Genomic DNA, 17720 nt, shown 5'->3' with positions numbered 1-17720 from the left:
TAATAATTATTAGTACGTAATAATTTAAGTAAGTACTATAGTATACTAGCTATTTATTATTAGTTACTTTTACTTTACTTTACTTATAATAAAGTAATATATATATATATATATATATATATATATATATATATATATACATTTATATAAATATTTTTATAATTTCATATAAATGTGAAATTTTAAGTCTAGTGATCCTTATATACATGCAATTTATGATTGATATATATATAAAATGTATCTTGTTTGAATAACAAAATTGCTTTTTCAACAAATTGAACAAGTTTGCCCCAAATGGCACTATTGTAATTTATTACGATAAATAGAATCACGGAAACGCATCTACAATGTCACTTCACATATGTAATTCTTTCAGTCAATTAATAAAAGCTTACTGTAACAACTACGTATTATTTCTTAAATATACGTACATTTTATAATGAGCTGGATAAAAATGTTTAATAAGTAATAATTATAATTAATGTTACATACTTATAATATATATTATATATATATTTTATACAAACTCGGTTGTAAAATATATTGAAGATATAACAGCAATGAACGAGGCACTTATTTTTATAACTGTATGCCTTTGAATCCTCATTTACTTCCGTGTAAGTAAATATGCAACTCGTACACGTACACAACACGATATTTGTCCTATTCCTAAGTGGATAACATCGGCCTTCCCTTAATGATATCTATATGCAGTATATCCGATTAAAAACATAGTAATCAATTTAAAGCGAGGCCAAGGTACCCATAACAGATGTTCATTCTGCTGATATCCGGTGTCCTTTTAGAGTGCGTTCCCATTTGGCACTTACAATGCTCGCGAGCATTATTTATTCTAATTTAATGTTTGATAAACAACATTCATTTTTAAAGATGAAGTGATTCTGTGAGCGTTGTGAGCGTCAAGTGTGATGCTCCCTTAGACAAATATTTTTATGTAAATGATTACATAAATCCTTGATCTTAGATTAACTTATTAAGCGTTATGGTACTGCGTTTCTATTTGATCATTATTGTATATTATTTCTTTGCTTTTTGGCATATCCTCTGATCAGTTACCACCTTCTTTACGATGAACGATTATCCATCCTTCTTATTTTTAAACTATAGTGTGTATAATATTTACATTTCATAACGTAATGATAATGATAGTAAATAATTTATAACGTAACAGAACAATACAGTAGGATCTATTCGGATTATTATCCGTCTCTGTTTTTTGTAAGACGATATCAAGGTACTACTTGTGCTAGCGGAAGATTCGCTGTGCTCCTTCATTTAAGGAGGATCTTTTAACATTTTCATGACAGTTACGAATGTTTAGTACACCAAATCATCGTCCAGATGATTGCAGATGATGACATAGTAAGTATAAAGATTTTTTCCTGTTTTGCTCTCTGTTTAATATCTATGATGGGATTGCGACTGTCTCCATTCGGGCGTTGCGCTTCCGTGATGATGATGATGGTGATGATGATGACGCTTCTTATCGGAGACGCTGGCGTGTTTGCTTGATGGATATGCGGCGACGTCACTAACAACTAATTCTGAGCCGTCGCGTTCAGTGTTATTACCACGGAAATTCTCCCGGTATCCTGGTTCATCCAGGGTCTCCTTACGACGAAGTGGCGGATGGCCAGCCTTGTGACCGGTGGTTTCGTGCAGATTCTCCCAGGCTTGGCGATAATATCGATTCAGGCCTCCTCGACTCTCCGAGGAACTGCTATCGAAACTGGCAACAGTATTGCAATCGGGCGACGCACGATGACGATAGTGTTTACTGCTTCTTCCGCGATTTCTACATAAAGAATGAACATGTAATAATTTTTTCCTTTCATATGTATTGAGTTATTATCACATACTTATGAGTAGAGAATGGAACTAAGATGTTACTTGTAACACCGTTACTTTCCTTATTGTTACTCTGTTATAATAATAATATAGATTTGAATAAATTTTTTATAATTATAATGGTAACATCAGGTTTGGAAAGTTATTCAATCATTACTTGTAACGAGTTGGAAAAGTCACTCATTACTGAAAAAGTTAACTTAGCATTTGTAAATCATAACTTTTTAGTCATTATTTGTAGGTACAACGAGATTATATGAATTACGTAACTTATTATTTATTACAAATTATTTTTTTCAATAAGTAAATGCATAATGATACAAGTTACCTTTCAAAGTGACCAATCTTAGCACTATCTAAGCATTTAGTTAGTTATTATTTATATTATTATAATCAGTTATTATAATCACAAATAAAATTGCAACGTCGTTATCAAATTTTTGTTACAAATAAACGGAATAGTAACTCTTTTATTCCATGATATTAAGTAATTTAATTCTATAGCACTAAAACTATTTACATAAAAAAATGAAATAAATAGGCAAAGCGTTATGTGCAATGGGAAAGGGGGAATTGGATTGTTCATGTGTATCTTGTACACTTTTCGTGAATAAAAGTAAGTAACGAATTTGACCGTTGTATGTATCTTAAAACTAAATGCAAGAGAGCCCATCCTATTACTACGACTCGAAATTATTTTTAAGCCACTGATAATCGAAATGAAAAAGCTAGAAGAGAGAAAATAAAGTGTCTATATAATAGTTCTAAAATACCAAAAGATTTATATATATCACTTCATATTATATGTATATATGTTGTATATATAATATTATGTACCTGTCCTGTTATAGTACTAATGAAATTTTAAAGAGATTATAACATAAGTATTGCAGGCAAGGAAAGAACATATAAGAAGCACTATACATAATTATCTTTCTTTGCGATTTCTGTGTAGCGCTCAGGACTTCTAGACCGTAGTCATTATTATTGTAGTCAATCTCGACTTATCTTAATAATGATAATGATAATGAACTAAAACGAAGAGATTAAAATGATCCCAGAAAACATAAACCATATTAATAATTATTAATAATATTTAGACGTCTGTTAGTCTTTTCTTTATAGATTATACTTTTATGTACAAGATATATGATCATTTTCTAGAATCCTTGAGTACACGGCGGAGATTTATCTGCTAACAGAGTGTTGGTGTGTTCGGGTGCGTGCAACGCACTATAGCCATCTTCTACTTTGCATGGCGTGCCATGATGGCAAAACGAGCTAGCGCTAAAGAAAGCGTTCAGTAAAACCTTGCTCTCGTTTACCTTGACTAGTATCACTCGCGAGGGTGGCGCGTAGTAGTTGGTGGTGGTACGTGATGATTGATGTTGGGCGATAGTTGCGTGGAGGGTTGGGGTGGTAGTGGTGGTTGTAGGCTTTATTAGAATGGAACGATTCTCTCTTTCTTTTCTCTTGCTCTTTTTACGACGGGGGTGAGAAAGAGGGGCAATGATGGCGGTCTACAGAGAGGGATTCGAGAAATAGCCGGCGCGATGCGCCGCTGACAAAGTGAAAGAATAAGGATGATCGTTTCCGCGGCGTGCCGTGAGGTCGCGGCGCCCCAGGTGCTGGTCGGGGAAGGGTAGCGCGAGTAGCGTATACCAACGCGAAGGCATTCCGGTATCGCCCCTCCCAAGGCCACCACTACCGCCACCCCTCAGCGCACCAACCCCACCGAGCCCCCTGCGGCGCCTTCCTCTGACGCTGCCACTGCCGCTAACACCACCGCAATACACAAATGGACTGTGTTAATTATTATCATGATGGACTAGACTATCAACGAAACTCACGCGTTTCTCTGATGCGAACTTAGGTCTTGTGTCGCGTCTACACCACTGTTTCTCAACCTTATTTCGGCCACTTTTACTTTTATTTGCATTTATATTTATTTTCACTTCAACTACACAAAAGACATTTTAATTTATTATGACCTTTGATAATGTTCCACTTTTTTACATATGAAAAAAATATCATAGATGGCCGCATTACTTGAGAACCATTGGTTAATAAACGACAACAAATTAAAGAAAATTATTATAAATCAATCAGAAAATGAGAGAATATATCTTTTTTGCAAAGCGCAATATGAGCCTCTACATTTAAAATAAATTACAGGCTAAATTACAAAAAAGCTTGATCAATGAAAGGGCAGCAGTACTATTGTATATCTTTAGTTCTATCTAAAATGTTAGAGGTTCTTTTGTTACATCAAGACTTTATGAAACATTTACATTTTTCAGTAAGCAAAATTATCTGTATGAAAAAGATTACAATGCAGCATATGTATATATGTATTACAAGTTAGGAAAAAGATAAAGCGGTAGAAGACAGAAATTAGATCAAATTAATACAAAATAAGCGTTACAATGTACAATCCGGTCGAATATTACCTATGTATATCAGAGTGCGTTATGATATATTATCAGAAATAGAAGATTCACAGGATGAAGGATTGATAATCGAAATCAAATCATCGCTCAAAATGGCTGATGATGCGTTTTTTTTNTTTTTAATTATATACCTGCGTATGAGTATAACGACTGTTGTGATCACCGCGGCGAGAAACACAAAACCGCCGAACACTCCCAGAGCGATTACAGCTCCCAAGTTCAATTTGGCTTGATGGGTACCGCTAGGTTGCTCGGCGCTATCCACTCGGAAGGGACCAGACGGTTCCGGTATGCCTGCGCTGATTCCCGCTTGTGCGTGATCCACGCCGCTTCCAGATATCTCGTTGTCCTGTGGGTGATCGCTGCCGGCGTCATTCACCGACGAAGGAGTCATGGGTCTATTTAAACCGATGCTCGGCCTCCTCGAGACAGTCTCCCTCACCGTTGCTGGGAGTTCCGCAGGGTTTGGTACATTCCTAGATGGTAAGAGAGTTGTACTGGTAGTTGCTGTACTCGTCGTGATTCTGGTCCTCGAAGTGAGGTACGTCCGAATTTTTGGAGTGGACGGACGTAATGTTGCTCGGGTAGGAGAAGTCAAAGTTGTTCGTGGTTCCTCTGATAAAGAAAAGTTTGGATATTAAATATGTACATAAACATATCCTACTCTCTAGTATTTTAATTAATTTTATATATATTAATATTTATTATTATATTATAATTTATTGTATAATTTTGACTACTTGATATAATATTTAATTTTCATTATTATGAAATTCTATAAAAATGTCAGAAATATAATTTATATATTTATCAAACGTAATAATTATTTCAAAAAAAAATGATTGTAAAACTTAATAAATAATTATCGCTCTAACGTCAAATCTATTTTTGTGCAATAATTAAATAAAAATTTAATTTTAATTTTATAATTTTTCAAAATTTATTTTTTTATAAATTATATGATACATTTTGACTTTTATTATTATAAATCTATAAATAAGTACCTGTGCAAGTAGGTGCAACGCGATCGTATGATCCAGTGTTTAAACACATTATTTGTCGGGAACCAACGAGCCGATAGCCTTTTTCACATGTGTAGGTAACGATGCTATTAACTTGTAGACTTTGATTGAAAGTATTCCTCACCAGGACACTTTCACGCTCTATCTCGATAGAACTGTGCGCAACCGTAGCCGGTGGATCGCAGAGAATTGGCTCGCATCGCGGCGGTGGACCATTCCAACGCTCGTCGACGTCGCAAATTAGTCGAGCACGTCCTGCGGTCGCAGAGATTGGTTTATAATCATTTCTCACAAATGATTTACAAGATATTCGTTCTCTATCTCAAATGCACCATGAATAATTATGACGAGTCGTGATGAACTGTAATACTTACCGGTCATCTCATAACCATCATCACAAGTATACTGTACTTGGCTGAGATAAGTGGTGGTTTCGTTGATAAGTATATAACTACCGTATTTTATGTTCGCGGGATAGTTGCAATCGATATCTGAAACGATGAAATCACGTTATGATGCGAGTCACGTTCGTGATGATTTCATTTGAATACATTCCCTGATCATGTTTCTTACATTTGCACACCGGTGGAAACTCATTGTAGAAACCGGTATCGAGACAAGTGCGATTTAGTGGTCCGACCAGGAGGCTATCGCCGTCACACTGATATTCCACGGTTGCTCCAACTTCATAAACATTGTCGGAGATTTTAGTTGACTCGGAGATCACCATCATTGTGGAATTTGGTGGTTGTTCGGGTCTGCCACAAGCTTGTGGTTCTAAAAAAGAAAAATTGCATGCATAGTAGAAAAATATTAAACACAGAACAACAAATAGATTGAAGATTTTAAATAAGAATAAAATATATCAACTTTAAGAGAAATTATATCTTAAGAAAATTTATTCGATCAATAAATAACAATTGAAGATTTTTTTAAAATTAAGATTTTTAGAATTTTATATTTTTCAGAATATAAATTAAATAATTTTAGATGGAATAATAAAATTCACGGTTAAAACATTTTTAATGATGTACCATATATTATGTTAGACTTTCACAGAATCTCACAAATAAGAAGCCTCCAAAATACATTATTTTAAATATATTTAAAGTATCTTTTCTGGAATATTATTTAAAAAGCAGGAATGCGAATGTGTGACAAGTAAGATGATACTCACGATGCTGACAGATAAAATTAAGTCGGGATGAGCAAGGTGTATCGGACCAAAGCCAGCTTTTTTTGCCGTCATACCGAACACAATCTTCTTCACCTGGTAATGGATCCCAGAACGAAACAGATACTTCCTCACCACTTCCGGTCCATCTCCATAACGTCCGATCTTTCTGGTCTCTAACTGCGCCCATCCAATACTGAATGGACATGTCGCTCCTTCATTAATAATAAAAAAAATGATCATTTATTATTTTCCAAACGGACAATTATTTTAGTATTATTTAAAAAAAATTTAATGACATTTTAAAGTGATATATTCAAAAATTATATTATAATTAAATGTATTTAAAATATATAGTATATTATATTAAAACGAAAATTTTAATATAATATTTTTAATTACGTTTCGAGCTATTTAATTATAGTTTATTTGTAAAATTCAAAATTTATTCAAAATGTTTTCATATCATTCTCTCTGTTTCTCGTGAAAATTTTTTAAATTTTCTTATTATATATACAATTATCGAGTTACATTTTCTCTATATATTAGCTACAGGAATAACAAATGTACCCGTGCCGTCTCCATAGTTCCCAGGAAATGAATCCCTGCAAAGCTGGATTGCTCTCATCTACGAGAGTGCCACCTCGCGTACGGCAGAATGCCAGAGCTTCCCTGAATATCAACGGATGGCGATTGTAAAATATGTAGCATTTGCCATTGTAAGTTGCCGTTGATCCTGGCGGTTGGTCTCGGAATTGAGGGCACCTCTCAATCGGCAAGGCCTGTATTCATTTTTTATGCAATCATTCATTATCGCATCCGTAGAAGAAGGAGAAATAGATTTATTTCCATTCTGACATAAGACCTAGTTATTGCATAACTATTTAATCTACCTGATCGGTATAGACGAACGCCTCACACAAGGACAATTGCACGGGAATATTGGCAAACTTCGAAACCTCCAGATGCACCGAAACGAAAGCTCCAGGCATCGGTGGGTTACAAGGCAAAAAGAGAGGCCGCCCTTCTTCTAGAGATCCGGTAAATTGATTGCAAACGGGATTTGTTGCTGAGTCTGGTTGATTGTTACCAACTCGAACGGTGATGGTGCCGAGGATGTCGTTGCCTGGAGGCCAATTAAACAATTTGTTAAAATGGACAATTCATAGATGAATGGACAATTTTGGTTCTAATATTTTTGTTTTTCAATTCTGTCTTAGCTTCATCTATCTAGGATTCATCAATCCAAAGTTTTTTTCGCTGGAACATAGTTTCACTAAAGGAAAACTTTGAAGACTATGGATTTAAGCGATCATGACTGTAATTATATTGAATCCGCTAAGACGCTCAATTGCGCACATGCATGAAATTAATGATACATATTTATCATATGAGACGTTTAATCTGTGTCAATGCTGTAATAATCGCATCCTGTTCTCTGTTATAATTAATTAAATATAAAGGATTTCTCTTTTGAAGAGATTTTCGAACGATCATGTAAAAATAGTTTAGTAAAACAACTTCCTGTTCAAATATTTGTACATCATTAAATTTAATAATCGATAACTAAAATATCGTTGAAATTTTTTTCAAAAAGCGAATGTCGCATTATTGATATAATGAAATATTTCTATATTTATATGATTTTTTTCTACTTCACTTTATTACATACAAATATTCCTTAATTCTACTAAGACATAAATTGAATGCATAATTCAATTTCAAACAAATAAAATTGCTGCGACAGATTCAAGACACAACAACAAAGTTAGTGATTAATTAAATCTATTATTTATTAATTTTCAATCAAATTCTATTTTTTTACTCTATTATTACTTATTCTAATTATGGTTCATTAAAAAAAAAAGAATCACACGAGACCTCAGTTAAACGGTAATATACTTCATTAAAATATATCTAAATAGATCGCAGCTACACACTATGGATTTTGCCGAATTAAAGAGAACCAGGCTGAATCGGGATTTTCATTTGTAGTTTAATTGAGAGGGTAGAACGCATGCCGATTTTAAGTATCTGAACAAATAAAATCATCTCGAGCTATGTCTTCTGGCCCAGATGATAGTCCGACTGTGACTGGCTAGACAATCGCCGACGAATATCCATAGAGTTGCAAACTGCTGCAATTACATGCTTTCTGTACAGTGATGATCATGGATTCGTGCGACAGTCTCCCATCTGGCAAACGATCGTTAAGAGATAGGTATATGCGGCACGTAGGTATATACGGTCACAAGACTTTCCTGTTGCAACGTACAAGCTGTTATTTTTGCTTGTAATGAGTGCGTAGACATGTAGCGCACGAGTAAGGAGCAACACGAGATAAAGGAGAAATTCTCGTATCGAGAAAGGATTGAGAGACACGCTCGTATCTTCCGCCAAGCATCGTATCGTGAGTAAAAACAGCAAGGGAAATCTGTCCCCTATTAATCATGAATGTTAATTACTAATAATTACTGTTGGTAGACATTAATTATATTATCTTTTATCTATCAATGTAATTCCGTTAAATTTTTTTCATTAATTCAACGCTGATCTTTTTTATATTTAATAAAAGAATAAAACTTAAATAGAAAACTGCTTAATATTTGATATATGAATTTCTCATGAATCAAATTCAAAACGCGTAAGACTTTATCTCGTGTCTACTCGTGAAAGTCTAATACAAAATCCTTTTTGTCTTAATTTCAGAAAGATTTTATTTATGCAATTCAATAAAAAATTATCCTATCAAATTAACAAATGCGCCTACTGTAATAAAATCCGATACTTAGTTCTTTAGTTCATTATATGCGATAATTAATAGCAATGAATCTGTAATACATGAGTTAATAATGCAGTTTATTGACGAAATTGAAACGAATCGATTTTTCTTCGCTGCTGAAGCGTAACGTGAAAGTTGCTCTTTCACGCAGAGAAGCCGAAGTAATTGTAATGCGCCGTTTGTTCAATTATGAGCAGTCGTGCGGACGGTGGAGTCAGAATGAGAATTATCATCAGTATCTCTTCGGTGCTGGGCCGTAACTAAACAGCTGCTTAAAACTACATTATGCCGGCCATTGTTTTATCTTCACCTCGCATAGCGATTCTACTGGCGCGTCTTTATCCGCGAGCATTAAAGCTATCCAATCGTCAATTATCGCAATTGAATAATTCATCTTTCTCCGATGTATGCTTTACTCTTGGCGAATTTTGTGTGAACATGGCGACACGGAAGTCGTTAATAATCTTCCGCCGCGCGGAATTAATTGTTTGCCTCGCTCGCATGATTCTGAATTCACTTTTATCGCTTTCCGATATATAATTAAAGGATCTCGCTAATTTGCCACTGATGAGTAGTTTTCTCGCGAAAAGATGGAAATACTTTTACTTGAGGAAGAAATAGCCAAGAGTATTTTCCTTGAATAAAAAACAAAATGCTCTTGCTTTGCGGGTGTCAGCACTGACAATGCCATTATTATCGCTCGTTTAACAGTGAAAGTTTCTCTCATTTGAGCAGACGAACTTTCGAAACGATAACGCGAATTTTCCAGTGCTGCACGAAGGCCCATTAACGAAGAAGCACCTGATATAATCTGCAGAATTGCGGAAACATATATCTTCATTGAACTACAAAACTTTCCGTGCTAACTAGATATAACTAGATTGCAAATTGTTTTTTTCTTGTACAATGATTAAATAATTAATGATATGTATTATACGACATGTATTATATGACATTTGTATTATATTCGTATAATATTTATTTAGATCATTAAGGAAAAAAATAGCAAAACAATGATTTAGTTCCGGAATTAAATATACGCGATAACTTTGAGCTGATTGACGATTAAACTCAGGTTTCTCGAGTGCCACTGAAAAATGCATGTGGTGTACCGCGAGAGATGGGCATTGAGATGGTTTTCTAACAATTGAAAGTGGAAAGACTCTCACTTTCATCGTGGAAGAGTTTCTAAATGATTTCGTATGCAAGCAGAACCTTCGACTTGGTTCGTGGAAAGGGAAGGAAGTATGAGTTTTATGGTGAAATTTTACGGATCGTTTATATATAAAATGGATTATTTGCTATTCTGTGAACGCGAAATTTTCGCAATCTATTTGTTTTATATTCAAAGCATCATTGACTAATCTCCAACAATCGATTGTTCATAATAATGATTTCGTTCAGATCGGCGAATATTCATTGAAGCGTCGACCTCTTCAAAGATGGATCGTATCGGCCGGAAAACGTGATCAACCAGTCTGCGTCAGAATTATATAGCATTGACTATAAAATAACGTATGCATATTTTTATCTGCATATTATCTTTATACAATATTGCGCAGATTATACAATAGAACATCAGAAAATAGAATATAAAAATAAAATAGAATGGAATAAATTTAATATTAAAAAGTTTGTTTTCGTTATAGAAAAATTTTTCCTACATTAGATGACAATTCAGTATAAAAAATAATATGTTATATTGCATCTTTTTAAAGTAAAATTAAAAAAAAGAAAGAAAATAACTATCATTAATATTATTTATATTAAGTTCAAGTAAATGTGAGAAAAGTTATTTAATATAACTCAATCAAACAATCTAAAATACTATAATTTATTCAAAGCGTAGGCTGGCAATGTTGGATATAGAATTTATTTCGATTACTGAATCCATCTTGCTAAGCTTGTATTACCGGTAATTATCTCAATAATGCTTATTTATTGATAGAAAGTCGAGAAAACGTGCCATGAAACGAAAGTGTCGGACGACGGATGGGATATTTACGGTATCGCGGGGATTTTATCTCGACAGCGTAAGTTTCGTATTAGAATTCATATCGAGATCACCGAGAAACTTTATCGCTCATGCTTATCAGTAACGCTCGTTACAGAACGAAGTGTTCGCAGCAAATTGTAGCACATGAAAAATGCTCTTGCTCGCCGCTTTTTATCAACTTATTCCGTCGAGCGACGCAACATCATAATGAGCATTTGATTCAATACCTGTGAGATTGACACCGCGAAGAAAATGGATATTGCAACGATTCGATGCGTTCGTAAATTACTACATGAACGGCAAAGGTCTAATAATCGCTATTGCGATCTTTCTTAAATTCTTCATAAATTTTTTTATTTTACACTTTTCATCGGAAGTAAATTGTCCTGCTGGAAAGAAATGGTCAACCATTCGTCTGGAGCAATAATTGGAACAGAGCGAATCATCACTTGAAGATCGCAATGCAAATACCAATTTTCCGCTGTTCGCTCTCTTAATAATTGCTTTGATTAGTACAGAATAATATTTTCGAACATTAACACACATTTGTCGTTGTATTTACTATTTAATATAAAATCTATTATCTGTTATATATTCAGAAAATATTCTAATTATCATCTCAAGTTCTCCACATTTATGAATTCTTCATTTATTTAATAATTTCATCAGTTAATACTTAAAGTTACACAAATTCAAAATACAATAAATAATTCCAAAATATCAATAAATATCAAAAATTATGCTTGGACTTCTCAAATTTTAATCTCTATACCTAATATTTTTTATTTTCTTGTTTAGATCATCCGAAGTTCTTTTCGAAGTCGATGTTATTACGGGGTAAACGACATGCTGGATGAGCTCATTGAATGTTGAACGATAGTGTGTAGAAATATCGTCTGTGATTTGCAAGAGTTCATTTATTACGTGAAACGGTAAATTCTCACAAGCGGCGAAGCGCGAAGAAATATATACGGTATTACTTACCGCAGCACGGCTTGCCAAAGTCCAGTCGCACCAGCTGCACCATGTATGGTTCCAACAGGTTCACGTACCACCACGGTCTGCGTTCAGGCTTCGTCAGGGTGCAGGTTTGCGGCGTGTATCTCTGACCGCTGCTTCCATCAACCGCGCGTTGTGGAAATCCGCCCTCCATGGTGCTGGATTGCATCGGCGCTTTGCCGCCTGCCACGTTCAAAACTGCAAAAAAGAATTAATATAATTGATCATGCTTGATAATTGATGCGAAATGGATTATTTCCCCACAGGAGTCAAAAAATAATTGGACCTTTCTCTACAACGACATGATGTAAATAAATTCGATAAGGCTAATGGAAATAGCATTCTTTGAGTTTCCAAATATACGATAAAAATTGATTTTTCTTCTCTCTGGCTGATTCTCTATCAATTACTTATCGTAATAGATGCTTGATTAGAGTCTCCATTAACGAATACATCATTACAGAAGATGAGTCTGAGATTACGTCGCAATAAGAAATTATTACGCACCACTCATTCTTGATCCATAAATTAAACAGGCGGCTGCTTGATTATAAAGAACGACATAACAGATCAAATGATCGTATGTACATGTACACAACCACAGATTTTTGCTTTTTTTTATACATCGAACGCATACCTCGGTGACGCGGCAATATTTTCCTGTGAGAAAATCGCTCTAATTCATTACCATATCTATCTGATAAAAAGAAGGTTAGCCGCCATCACTACCATCGCACGGGTGAATAGCCGTACGGCACGCGCAGATGGAGACCGCGGCCATCTGTGGCCATCGCCAAGTTTTGTGCAAGTGCTGCGCATTCGCAAACATGTTGGCGGCCTTGCGGTAGTTTTACTGTACCGCAACGTGAGAATTTTATTGGTGCGATGCCGATGGTACGTGCTACTAGCCTGCGATACGCATTACCTCGGCCTTAATCATGTTTAATCAGAACTTAGCGATGGAATCGGTATCCTTCATTGTATTGTCTGATCAATCAGACGGGTCTCCATAATGCTGTTGCATTATCTAGTTGTTACATAGTAATGATATTTAACTCATTTATATTCATTTAAGAACTATATCATTCTTTACTTGATAGTCACCGATTAAATGGTTTCCATAATGCTTTTACTTTTTGCAAGAGTATTACGTAGAGTATAATGACACTTAACTCGTAATTGAGGTACAAGTGAGCTAATCTGGTTTTTTATAATCACTTGAGATTAAGTTATGCTATATTTTACGATCAAATTAGATCAAAAAGTATTTTACCATCTTCTTCATTTATATTATCATTGTATATGCAAATGTTATTGTATATGCAAATTTTATACTCGGAAAAAAAGGTATTCAATATATGAAACAATACAATATATGAAATAGATAGATAATAATCTAATCTAATCTTGTAAAGTATTTGCCAATTGCTTGCGTTGGAAATGTGTTAATGAATTTCTCACGCGCGTATAACATTCTTCATGATCAGTGTAATATGTAACTTGCTCGGTATAAAGCATTTCATAGCGTCGTTTGAGATACGCGCGTTTTTATATACAATCTGTTACCACGGCCTCAAGGTATCTCAAATCTTGCGTGGAACAATTAAGAGATGCACAGACAAAACAATGAGCATATCGCATGTAAAAGTCAAATGCGTAAACAAAAGACTTATTGAAAATTCACTCATATATATCAAATGCATCTTTAAGATATTCCGATAAATGCGTTGAGAAAGAGCGGTCAGATTTATTTGTTAAGGCTAATCTTCGAGCTCAATTGTATTCTGTGGAATTATATTCTTGCGAAATTGTATTCTTTGTGCGGAAGAAAACTTGGACTCCGTTGGAAGTAGGAAAGCGTCATGTTATGCAATCGATTATGAATCAAAAATAATTAACATTAACTCCAACGAAATTAATTCTTTAACCGCGTGAAAATACTAGAAATCATAAGCAATTTAAACGAAGATAAATTGTAACATGCTGTTCAGATTTATTATTTTCATAATCGGCACTAAGTGAATAATATTATAAATTAATTATAAAAAAATTAACTATTTAAAAAACTGACTTGCACTTTTAATTTAATGCAAAATTTTTAATTAAATGTACATGGTATGGTGTGATTAATCGAGCGACTAAATTATAATCTTCATTGAGACATGTGCGTCAACCGTCTGCTGTACGCAATCATTTTAATGAAGCAATCGAAATTCTATCGAATAGGCGTCGGTTCGGCACACAAAGATAATCGATGCATTCTCGACCTAAACCTACATACTGGCTAGCACCCCCCTTCACATATACCGCGCACGTTTCCACAAGACGAATGCGTATGCACGCCATACATACCTCATAATTTACAGTTATTTCTTATACACGCAAACGAAAAAGATTTTTTTCATTATTATATCGCTTCCGTCGATTTAGCATAACGAGAGGTATGACGAGCAGTCCGCAATTCTATGTCCTTTCGACCTAATAAAGGTAATCATATATAGTAATGTCTTTTATTTTAATTGTAAGATTAAATTGCTGATTAAATTTTACGATTTTTATCATAAAATTATATTTATAAATTATTTCAATATAAAATATTTATACGTAATGTGTGTTCATGTCAATAAATTACTTTAATAAAATATACATATTTACAAATTAATATTTTATAATTGAAAACTATGTAAAGTATTACAAAAAGAATTAAAATTAAGCCAAGAGAAAAATTAAAATAATATAGAACAAAATATTACTTAAAATCAAGATTAAAAATTATTTACAGAGACAAAAAGTATTTATTTAATTCCTAAAATATTTTGTTGAAAGGAAAAATAATGTAAAGTTTTAATAACTGAAAGTTGTATTATATATAATATGGTAAGATTTTAAATCACGAATGACTATTTTCTTTTATAGATAATATTGTAAAATAGCATATAGCATGTCCCTGAAATCAATTATTATTGCTTACGTTATTCTTGTACGACTATTCTATTATTTTTCATTGCAAGGCTTCATCCACATGAGATTTTTATAGTTCGATCATTAAGGCAAGGTAATATTATACCACATCGACATATTAATCGCTCTTATATCCTTGTTTGTGATATTTCTATCATGACGAGAATATCGATGATGCAAAGAGATTAACGATCAAAAAACAATTTGTCCATAAAATTGTTAAATCCATCGAATGCTTTTATTATTATAATAATAAGCATTATTTTAACTTGAATCAATTAAATTATATCGTGACGCGATTAAGAAAATTCTTTATTGAGTACTGAAAAAGAAAGTACAACTTCTCACTTTCATAAAACACGAAGTACTTGTGCATTCTTAAGTTCGAAAAAACAGAAAATAGACAAATGTTGATTTTATGTCTGACTTGAAGTTTTATTATGCCATTTATCGGATGGTAAATGCAATTCTATTTTTTTTTTACTATACTTATAATACTATAATTTCTCTAGCTGAAACATTTTCAAATATAGTTCATGTAAATCTCTAGAACTTTTTATGAAAACATTATATCAATAGAATACTCCAATATTTTTCGGAATATTTTCGAAAAATGGAAATATTAGATAAAACGTTAAAATCAAGTTTGTTTAAAAGGAAGTAGACAGATAAAACACACAGACCTGTTTATATAACGAAAATTAAATATCGCTCCATTTTAAAATCCGCAGAAGTAAATTTTTAAATTGTAAAAGACATTAATAAATAATATTTAAATTTATTGGATAATATTAATGTATTTAATATTGAATCTACTTTTAGATTTTACACATTCTTTTTAAGTTTAAGTAAATTTTGTTGAAGCCTTTCGTATGTTTCCCCTTTATAACGTTCATTAATCTCGGAAGTTCGGTCGCAAATGGATTCTTTACGGAAATAGCATCTTACTATATAATATAAAAGGCAAACTAGAGGTACGTTCGAAAAGTCAAGTTCACGCACAGTTGCGCAAGTGGCAACTTGCTCTCGCGGTCGGCGGATCACGAGAAATTGTTGCGACCGTCTTGGATGGGCAGTCGAGTAATTTTGTGCAAACACACTCTTGCTTCGATCATCGAAATAATGACGAAGAAACCCCCGCGAATGTACGACGGTTATTGCCCCGTACAAGAAATGCCATTACAACGTCATCAATCTACGCGGTATTTCCTCTTGCCTCGGGAAATAGGTATAAAGAGGAACTATCGCAGAGGAATACGTCAAATTCTGCTCTACTGAACTACCGAACCTCCACTATCATTTAACAGAGATATCTAACAGAAATTCTTGGATATTCTAACGGTTTTTACAATTAAGATTTACATAAAAATTATTTGTATAAAAATTATTATAGATAAATATAAATTTTTTAAATAAAGTTTTTAAATATAAATTTTTTAAATAAAGTTTTTTAATAAAATTATTTTTTGTCTAAAAAAAAAATTCGATACGTATATATATATAAAATAAATATAACAAAATACACAAAATATATACTGATATTTAAGAATATCCATTAAATATTTGCAACATGTTATCATAATCAAGAGATTTCTAGACGCGAGAAATGGACGCATGTAATTGGACAGAAATATCATTTAATTTATATTACTTTTTCTGTCTTTCTCTTTAAAGCATCTATTTAATTAAAAAAAACAGATAACATTTTGATATACTTAAATCGTTTTAAATAAACATAAAGTTTAAAAAAGAATGAATAATATAGAAAGATCGATATTAATAACATATTTAAGTGCTAAAATTTACTGAGAATAATTAGCAACATTATCACTCAAGAATAAAGTTGAGAGCTTGAAAACATTCGAGTTAAGAAGTCGTTAACAATTTTTATATGCAGACCGTGAAATTTGAAAATAATTTTAGAGATAATGTTCCACTTTTCTGATTATTGCAATTTCATTCACTCTTGTCCCTTTTTTTCCTCTAATCGGTTGAGTCAAGAATCGTGACCTATATCTTCTGTTCCAGTAAGATATGCCATTTAGATATGTTTAGATGTCGCGCATTAACAAAAACTTTGCATCGTCATTATCGATGGTTGCAGTTAATCTCCATCAGCTGTTTTATCAGGCCGATTATATCTAGTAATGCTTTTCTAATGATTTATTTTTAATGACAATAAATATGCATTGATATAATTGATGAACTGGTATGACTCTCATACTTTATGATCGATTAAAAAGTTTATTATCATCAGAGATTAATTATTAGAGATTAAGTTGTATTAATTATAGTTTCTCACTTATAAAATAGAACGTCGATTTGATATAGGAACTTACCTTATTAGGTGTACAACTTTGCTTCCACCGTTTTTTTTCCGAAATTCGAGGCTTTATTGTAAAAAACTGGTTATACATTTATGATTCAAAGTATTGTCCATCGCTGGCCACTACTTTCTCCCATTTTT

At 33.2% G+C, this 17720-nt stretch overlaps 1 protein-coding gene across 1 annotated transcript in view; it reads right to left on the bottom strand.

Annotated features, from left to right (window-relative positions):
* Nucleotides 1–1419: 1419 nt before the first annotated feature.
* LOC105619330 overlaps nucleotides 1420–17720 on the bottom strand; it is a gene marked incomplete at its 5' end in the record, with an annotated part of 26387 nt that continues 10086 nt past the window's right edge. The window contains 9 exon segments of the mRNA XM_012200849.1: nucleotides 1420–1816; nucleotides 4451–4934; nucleotides 5324–5596; nucleotides 5716–5832; nucleotides 5915–6118; nucleotides 6519–6730; nucleotides 7086–7297; nucleotides 7409–7641; nucleotides 12278–12490. Coding sequence (XP_012056239.1) covers nucleotides 1420–1816; nucleotides 4451–4934; nucleotides 5324–5596; nucleotides 5716–5832; nucleotides 5915–6118; nucleotides 6519–6730; nucleotides 7086–7297; nucleotides 7409–7641; nucleotides 12278–12490 — 2345 coding nt within the window.

This window comes from Atta cephalotes (assembly GCF_000143395.1).
Source record: "Atta cephalotes unplaced genomic scaffold scaffold00021, whole genome shotgun sequence".
Classification (NCBI taxonomy): Eukaryota; Metazoa; Arthropoda; class Insecta; order Hymenoptera; family Formicidae; genus Atta; species Atta cephalotes.
Note: the sequence above shows the minus strand (reverse complement) of the source record. Positions and strands in the feature narration are given on the sequence as shown.